This window comes from Lissotriton vulgaris, chromosome 7, assembly GCF_964263255.1.
Source record: "Lissotriton vulgaris chromosome 7, aLisVul1.2, whole genome shotgun sequence".
NCBI lineage: Eukaryota > Metazoa > Chordata > Amphibia > Caudata > Salamandridae > Lissotriton > Lissotriton vulgaris.
In genome coordinates this window covers 160580343-160589998 of record NC_141695.1, presented here as the reverse complement: position 1 = coordinate 160589998, position 9656 = coordinate 160580343, and the positions used below count along the sequence as shown (strand labels likewise).

Here is a 9656-nt window from a genome sequence, read left to right as displayed (position 1 = left end):
GTAGGACATCCAGCTACTTCGGCTTCTACGTATGGTCCTCTCTGATCTACTTCCAGGGCTGCTCCTAGAGTACAGTCTTATTCCCTATTCACTCGTTGCCCTGTAAGAGGATCAACGTAGTAGCATTCTTCTCCTCCTACGAACAATGGCATTTGTCTATAGGTTTTCCCTCCATTTGCAATGCGAGGCGGTTGAGGAAACGGGGCTCGAGGAGTTTGAGTCCCCCCTTTGATAAACTTTCCCTTCGGGACTGTTGCTCCCTTAACCACGTTGTTCTGTACCTCTTCCTCCTCCTGTTCTAATTCCCCTGTCTCAATATTATAAGGACACTCGCGTCTCCAATGTCCCACCTCGTTACACTGATGACACCTGGTTGTCCTTTTCAGTGTCGCGATATCTATTCTCGGTCTCGGTCTTTCTTCCTCATCTCTGCTCTGGTTATTCTGTTTCTTTGCTGGCGTTCCTGTTCCCTGCTGCCGCTGTCCACCCTTTCCAGCTGCTTGCATCTGTACTAACATCAGCTTTTCCTTGAGCTTCTTTGCCTTTGAATCTATCTCAACGCTACAGTACCTTGCATACCTCAGAATCTCATCCAAAGGTTTGTTTTGCCAGCAGATCAAATGCTGTTGAATCATCAGGCTTATGTCTGGTCTCAATCCAAGAACAAACTTCGACACAAACTGTCCTATGTCTTTAGGATCCATTACGTCCAATCCACTGTACTGTTTAAATGCTCTCAGTAATCTCTCATAGTACTCATGAACGGTCTCTTTAGGCTCCTGAGTTGTTCGATCTATCTTAACCCAGTCTATGTCCTGCACCGGTACCTTCTCTTTTAGCCATGTTATTACTCTCTCGTATTTTTCCATGACTCTGTCTGATGGACCATTTGTCTGGGTATCTCTCGGAGGCTCACAAGTGGGCCATTCAATACTAAGTTTGCATGCCGTCCACAAATCTCCGGCTACTACGATATCGAACAAGGTGTTCAAATCGATCCACAGTACCTTAGAGATTTTCACGAATCTCTCTACCTGCTTGTACCACTCCACGGGGTTCTCTCTAAGCTTCGGGAAGGAATTAGTGAATGCCGCTAAATCCCCCCTACTCCAGGGTACATGCACGTAGTTTCCGTTCGCGATTTCTCGCAAAGGGAAAGCTTCCATTCGCATTAGGTCTGTATCCTGGGACTTCACAAGCGCACTCCTTCTGACAGATCCCCTCTTGGACCATTTTTCCTCCCATCTATCCAGATCTCTCCATATTCTAATACACATGATTAGTTCCCTTATGTGTACTCTTAGCCCGATCGTTCTACGCTCATCTAGATCCCGATCCGTGCAATTCAGCCTATGGTTGGCCTGTAAGGCTTTAGTTCGTGACATGTCTATCATATACTTTTCTGCTAATTCAGATAACTTTTCATGAGCTGCCCTTGCTTTTCGAGTAACATCCTTAGATAAAAACAGTATTTCATCTGGATCGTACAGCTCTAACCTTTCTATTGCTACTGTGCCGTCAATTATTTCATCCAAGTCTGATTTCAAGCTCATTACATCTATGCGTCTTGCTTTTATTTCAGCTCTCAGTACGTCAGTCCTAGGTTGTTCTCTTACATCCCTCTCACCTCCACTATGCGCCCTACGCCTAAGCACAGGTGAGTTATGAGGAGTTTTTCTTCTATCTCTTTGTTCCCATCTCTCTAGATCCCAAGCTTTTCCATCTTCCCTTGGGGTGTGGTGGAACATAGCTCCATCCCCCAACCCTACATTCCGTCTTTTCGGCTCGGTTTCTCCAGATACGAGATAGGATCCTCCATGCTGTTCTAAACCACTGTAACTCTCTTGCTGTCTGGTGTCGCTCAACAAACGATAAGGACCTTCATGGCCCTCCATGCTCCCGCGATCTCGTTCGTGATCACCGGATGTATGGCGAGACGTTTCGCGACTCCCTATATTCTCATGAATTCGTTCTTGATCACCGGACGCATGGCGAGACCCTTCGCGACTCTCCATGTTCCCGTGATTCCGTCCGTAATCACCGGAGGCATGTCGAGACATTTCACGACTCTCCATGTTCCCGTGATTCCAATGTTGTACATTCTCATCCGAGGTATGGTGTGTGCATCTGAAAGTGTTTCGGTACTCCTGCGTCCTTCGTTCTCCCTCACTAAAGGTGACGCGAGGCACTTCCCCACACCCTGCACTTCTGTTGTTGCACATTTGCCTATTGCCACTAGTAGTAGGGCAAGTATCTCCTCTGCTTCCTTGACTCCCTCTCTCCCACTCCGGGCTGCTTTCGCCAGCTCCACAATGAGAGAGGATCTTGTTATCCTGGTCTCTCCACTCTGCTCCTGTTTCTAAACTTTTATTCCGAGCCTCTTCGGCAGTATCCCATTCTTTCAGATATTCCCTTAATTCCTTATAGGATTTCGGTTTTGGTCCCCTCAAATCCATTGATCCTCTTTGACCCCCTTGTTCTATCCAGGGACCCGTTGCGGAATCTAATGGGGTACTCCGACTCACTGGTGCTAGTATCTGCCTCTGAGGATTTATCGTGTTATTCCTATTCTCCATCTCTGCCCTTTCCCTGTCCCATCTTGCCTGTTCCTCCTGCTGGACCCCCTCTGGGTTATAGATTGACACTATAGGGCCTATGGTAACAGGTACTTGTAGAGCGTCTGGCATTTGATACGATCTTGCATGCTGTGTTTCTGGGACCTTCTGGACCACAAATCTTCCTACTACTCTCTGTTCGGAACTAGATTGAAGTACTTCCTCACCTTTCTTGGTATCCCACTCTGTTACTGGGATCGATTTATATTCCCCCCATCTAGCTCCGTCCTCTTGCTGTAGTACGGGACTTGCGATTTCGCTGTTGTACGGAGGTGGTCTATCTGTTAATAGCCTCTCTATCAGATCCTCTTCTGATTCACTATCCTCATCTTCTTCTAGAGGTTTCTTTTCTCCCGTAGTCTCTATCATGGTGAACAGTTTGTCTGCTTCTATCTTTTGCACTCTCCACTTCTTAGCTTCCTCATCCCATTTCGCATCCTGCACTGCCTTTACTGATCGTCTCACTCTTTCTTGGCGCCTCTTTAAGCTTTTTTCGTGTGCTGCTCTAAACCATGCACTAAGTGCTTCGAACTGTGTTGGCCTCGGTAGAGGTCTCGTTGCAAGCATTACTGCTTTCAGTTGATTCAACACTTCTAACTTAAATGTTCCGAATCTTGGAAACGTCAGTTCCTTATTCCCTTCTGTTAGCCTATTCCACTCGGAGATCCACATTATCGAGTGTAAGCCTACATTTACTGCCATATGATAAGCTGGTGTGCCTTCTGGTGGAGCTTCTTCTCCAGCATATAAGTTTCTTCTATTTCTCTTAAAGATTGCCCTTAAGCTCTTAAAGCATTTCATTTTTGATAATCTACGATTTTCCTTATTAATTCTCTTCCTTATTTACGTCCCGATGACAAACCACCAATCCCTGTGCGACTCTCGCTAATCAGCCTATCCCAACGCGGTTCTACACCAACCGACTAATCTCAGCGCGACTCTACGCTGACGTCACTTGTCCCCTCTGCAGCAGTTCCCTTCCTTTCTCAACTCGTCTCGCGGTCTCACATGCGTTTCATTCATACGCCGAAAAATGACTACTTCCGTCCAAGCGATCACTTTTCTCTGACTGTACGGCCACAGTCTAACTGTAATTGCTACCTCAACTGGCGAAACGTCTTCCCTCTGACGGTCAGACGCTTGCCTCAACTGATAGGTTACTTACACACAGTAAACGTACGACCAGCGTGCGTTACTCATACACTCACTCAAACGCTCCCCCTATCATCGGTCTGCGGGCGATCAATGGTACCTCATGACCCCCTTTAAATGGTAGACAAATTACTCTGGGTGTTCGATACACCCGAACCACTTAAGTCCTCTCTGGACATAAGATTTTATCCGGTTATGCGCGCTCACAACCTTCCCTCAATCACACTACAGGCATTCAACTCCGCTTGACATTACAACACAGGAACAACATAAAACACTGCAATCTTACAACGCATGACCCTTATACTCACTCTCGACCGACTCTGCTGCTTTTCTCTCGACGCACCGTCAGCACCTTCTTCGGCAGGGATTCTTCTTCTGGTCGTCGATGACTAGGGACCTTGGGGTAATCTAAACCTGACCTAGGTTGTCTTCCTCAAGAAGAAAACCATCTTTCTCTGCTACCAACTGCGGGGAATGAGATTTTAATATCTTTTATGATCAATTTGATAACTTATCTCATTCGTCAATTTTGGATCGGTTGTTATCTGTCATTGAGTAAAAGACAACCCCTGCATAAATTAGATAAACCCCATAAACTGACGCAACTCTGAAGAACCACTTACGACTGATAAGGTTTAAAAGTTTTAATATAAAATTAAGAAAAGTTGCAAATACAATCCTCTCAGGATAAAATTCAGCAAATATACAGGAACTAGAAGGAACATATATTCCCTAAAGAACCTTAGTCTACAAACGAATACAATTTAAGTCAGTTCCAAAATCAACAAATTTAAAAGCATAGATATGATGTGGTTCCGTTGCGTCATCTACAAAAGGAAAGAAATACAAGTTAAATCTGTCCCTACTCTATACTAAGTGACATCCCTACTTCGCAAGTTTCTAGTACCCTAAAAAGGTGTCAGCAGTTTGACTCCCTAAGAAGTTCAAACTCTCTTAACCTCTAAAGGTAACTTAAGTTTAAGAAGCAGTACCCTCTCTGCCTACCCATCCGCTCTCTAAGGGTCCTCGGCCTACTGCTCTCTTGCGCTCTGATCTCTCTCAGCGCTCGCTCCTAACTCTCAGGCCATCTGCGCCTTCGCTCTCTCTTCTCCCCGGGGTGCTGTCCCTAAAATACACAATCACAGTGTGGGTGGAACGCCCCTTCGACGCCCACCACGGACTTTCCCCCATGATGTTATTTTCTAGCTCTTTCCATGGCTTCGTCTCTTCACGTCGTCCGTTAAGTTGACCTTTCTCCTTAGACGCCATCTTCGTCTTCTTGCTGGTGACTTCATTTAACCTTACATTTGACACTTTCGGAGCAAAATCTATCACCTTATCAGAACTTTACTCTTTACGACTATATACGTAACCTTTCTTGGTCTTGTGAATGGTCATTTCAAAACAAGACTCAAATTCCAAGCGTCTCCTCTCACGTTTAGGCAATAAACTTCGTCCGACATTGTCACCTTAAATCTAACAAGAACTAGACTCCTTGGCTCGCACATTCAAGTGAAGGCTATTCACGACTCCTGTGAGCCCACTAAATTACCAACAGCGGACTACACTCCTGCGAACCCTTGGTCAGTCAGGTTATAATCACAAATGACCTAAAACTCTTCTAACATTCCTATAAACTTCTTCTACTCAGTATAACCTTTAACACACATTTATATATGATCGCATTTAGCAAATCCTCTGCTTATAAGTGAATACATTTTACATAGAATATAAACCTCAATACATAGAATATAATTTTATACTCTCATTTGTTACATCGTTATATATGATCTCTACACATTTCTCCATGTTACATTTCTCGCCGTTTCTGCATTTAAAGTTACACACGTACATGAATTCTACTTTGCACGTTCTTCTGTTCGTAAGCATTTCTACATTAGCCCACTATGAATACGGGCCTTCTAAATCTAATGCACGTTCAAAAGTAAATACAGTTACATTTCCTATATCACTTTGGTCACATCTGTTAACTTTATACTTAGCGTCAACTTCACGTTGGATATACATTTCATTCCTGCGTTTATACGATATGCTTGTAAATATGACTCGGATGTGCGTTTTATTCAAATTGCGCTCTCTCACTATTACAATCCAACCCACATTATTTCCCTACACACCACAAACATACACTCTATAACACGTGAGTAAAATACATCTCTTATAATGCCAAAGGCTCTAACTCAAACAAATGCAAGATCTATTACATTTTCAATGCTTGTTTCGGTGCACCGGGAGATTAAGTGTTTTGCCCAGAATCACAGGATGTGGAGTCGACCCCGAGGCTCGAACCTTGGCTTCCCAGGTTCAAAGTCGGCAGTCTAGCCATCAGACCACATCCTCTCTTGTCTCTCCTAAGGTAAAGTTCTCTGACACCTTCGCGTAAAGTTCGCGCTATATAAAAAACGATCAATAAATACGTGTCCAGCTCTCTTGCGTGAGTGCAGACTTAGCATGAAGCTGGAGGCAGCTTCTGCGCAGTGCAACGTTTGGCCGGTTTTACTCTTTTCCTGCGGGGTTTGACGTTGTGTTCTGTGCTTCGTTATTTTTGGTGGCGAACGTTTTGAATGGAAACTGCAGAACTAGTAAAGGCTCCCAAAGAGATGCACACACTTAGTGTAGCACTGGGTATTGGAAACGTGTATTATTGTATTGATTCGTGGAAATTGCTGAACAATGACACAAAATCCGCAGCCTAACTTGCCCTCAGTGGCTTATTGTGCATATTGCACCGTAAGGCCACATAATTGCCCTTTCCTTGCCACATAATGCATACAATCCAGCCGCATAATTCTGTCCTCCTGTGGCTCATATTACTTCCAGTGTCTGTAAACATCTACCACGCCGGGCACGGGTAATCCGCTTTAGCCGGTGCCCCTCCTTAGTAAAACGGGCCGCGTCGACTGCGAGGAGGCACTATCTTGCCAGCCACCAAACTTAACTCCGAAGTGGCCTCAAACTATCATCACGCGCGTCTGCGGCGGTAAAGAAAGAACAAAGTCCAAACAGTCGGAAAAGACGTCGGCGAGCCCTGTCTCTGGGTCTGAGACCGGATCGCGCCCGGCGTGATCCCCACAGTGTTCACAAAATAAGTTAGCCATAAACGACACAAAACAGAAAGAGGAAAGAGTAAAGGAGGGCGCGGCGCGCCAGCAAGTGCGCACTTGGCATCCTCCCTGCCGAGGAAGTCGGCGACTTCCGCTACTCCTGGCCTGCCGGTGATCTGGAGGGGGTGGCACGCACATGGGCCGAGGGGGTTGGGCCCGTGTTTACAACATGCCTTCCTGCCACCCCGGCCAAGGAAGCGCACACGGAGATGCAGGGCAAAGGCGAGGCCACTGAGGTGACCATTCTGAGCTCCAGCAACGGCGCGCAGCGCCATGGCGCGCCCAACGACAACCTGCGCAAGCTGCGCCGGCGCCAGGCGCTGGTGGAGGAGAAGAAGGCGCTGGCCGCCTGCAGCCTGGTGCTGGCGCTGCTGGGCATCCTGCTCATGGTGCTGCACACCGAGCTGCTGTGGTTCGGGCACTGCCAGGTGAGCGGGTGCTTTACCCCCCTGTCTTTTGAAATGGAAGTATCAGGTTTTACACTGCGATCGGCATGGCGCCTAGAGGCGGCTCAGTGCGCACTGCCTAAACCTAAATAGGATGCACTTACAAATAACCTTCTGTGGGTTTTCCCAGGTTTGATGAATATAGTAACCTCAGCAGAAGGTGTGCGCGAGTCTGTGGAGCAGCGAACGCGTGGCCGCGCTCCGGGTGACATTCCTGGTCTGTCCTCGGCGCACCACCTGTTTGCTCCGTTTAAGGCTCAGCAATTATGGGCTTATTTACACGCCCCTTGCGCCACTTTTGCGTCGTTTTTAACATTAGAAAAGTGACGCAAAAGTGGCGCAAGGGGCCTGTGAATCTGCCCCTTAATGCGCGCGCTTCACAGAAAGGCGCAACGTGGCAAATAGGGCTGGGGAACCATTTGGGGTTGATCTAACACCGGTACCTCACTCGACACCGATTACCTATTCCTTGGGACTTCCCAAACAAAGGACGCCTGAAGAAGTCGTAACACCTTCGACCCATTCAAATAGCTCCACAGACTGAGTGGAGAAGAGAGTGAAGTTCCAAGGCTGACGCAGCACCGGTGTCCAGGTTACCCCCACTACCCTGCTAGCAAAAAAACGGAATAACATAAGCTCAAGTCCGCCACAAGGGGCTGGTGCTACTGTGTGCTACTGTGCGATGTTTGATATTCCCCAACTGAACCGATACTCGTGTTATCGCCGTCAGAAGGATGAAAGGCTGAGCAGCCCTGCCAGGATCCAAAACTACTAAGTTGGATACCTTGCTGTATCTGTTATCTGGGGCATCAGTTTTTCTTTTGGCCTAACCTATTTCATCGTTATCTCTGGTCCTCTTGCTATTATTTTCTTCAATTCGTTCTTTTCGCCCTTTTCTCTCCCTTGCTCTGCACTATGTTTCCCTTCATTTTTGTCCTTCTTTCGTGTTTTCTTTCCTTAGTCGCTTTCTTTATTCCTAAATTACTTTTCATGTCTTATTTCTTTTTTCTTCCCTTCTTTTCTATTCTGCCTCTTTCGCTTGTTTACTTCCCTCTTTTCCTTTCTCAGTCTCCCCCCTTTCTTCCCCTCTTCATTCCCTCCTTCACTTCTTTCTTTTCTCGTTCTTTTTTACCTTTCAACTTTAAACTATATTTAATTATTTCCTTTTCAGGCTTTCTTCTTTTGTTCATTCGTCCTTCCTTTCACATAATTTACATTACTATTCTACTGTCTTTCTCACTTTTGATGTGTCCCTTCTCCTTACTGCGTTTGTCCAATCTTTCTATTTCATTGCCTTATCCGACTTCCTGTTTTTTGAATACTTTCTACTGTCAAAAAGTTCTTTTTATTTCGCGGTCAGTCTTTCTCCAGTACTACTCCCATCTGTTTTGGTATCATGTCGCCCTGGTTCTTTCTCCTGTCACATTTTCCCTCTGTTCAATTTACCTGACTGCCCTTGCGGGCCAGATGGCACACACTGGTACACGTGCACAGCAGCATCTACTTCATTGCATATAATGTACACATTTTTTTAACAGTAGGGCAGAATAGAGCCAGCATGCTGTGAAAACGGTGTACCCGACATTTGGCAAAACACTATGTTTGGTTATTTTACAACTGAAAGTCCTTCAATGACTGAGTGTGTGTGGCTGTGTGGATGGGTTACTGTAAAAAAGAATTAACAGTTAGTTGGAGGGATAAGTGAGTGACTGGAAGAAAGAGTGAGCGCATATGTAATGGTTGTGTGGAATGAATGGGAGAAAGCAGTTGAATACATGATTGCATACATGGATGCCTGAGTGAACAGATGAGTGCATACATGGACAAGTGAGCACACGGGGCAGATTAAACCACTCTTAGAGTCTGTGGCCGCAGCAGCAATGGTAGAGTCACACAATACACACACCAAATGCCAACACATATTACATACCGATCAACGGTCATTATGCCATTGTAAGCATTAGCCAGGCCGGCAGGTATGGAGAACACCTCCCCATGTCATCACAGACACTACTTATGCTTCCAGACATGTACTGTGCTGAGATAGCCTAGTGCATTCTGGGTGTTACCTTACCTTACTAGTGCATTCTGGGTGTTGTAGTCCTACCTTGCTTCCACTGAACTAATTAGACTAAAAGACCTGAAATGTACGATTGGTAGGTGAAACATTCAGAATTGGAGCCAGTTCCATCACTCAAGTGTGTATTTAGTTCATCAGTGATTACAAGCGCTCCGCCAGTGTAGGAGGTGCACCAGAGTGTTCACTATTGCGCCAAGAAGCCCCCAGTCCGTCAAGAATTGCCAGCATGAGTGGT

At 46.0% G+C, this 9656-nt stretch overlaps 1 protein-coding gene across 1 annotated transcript in view; it reads left to right on the top strand.

Moving 5' to 3' along the window:
• Positions 1-6833: 6833 nt before the first annotated feature.
• The window catches only part of KCNN4 (potassium calcium-activated channel subfamily N member 4), a 453327-nt gene continuing 450504 nt past the window's right edge, over positions 6834-9656 (top strand). Inside the window, exon 1 of the mRNA XM_086929858.1 lies at positions 6834-7323. Coding sequence (XP_086785984.1) covers positions 7105-7323 — 219 coding nt within the window. The 5' untranslated portion in view covers positions 6834-7104. The remainder of the gene's footprint in view (positions 7324-9656) is intronic.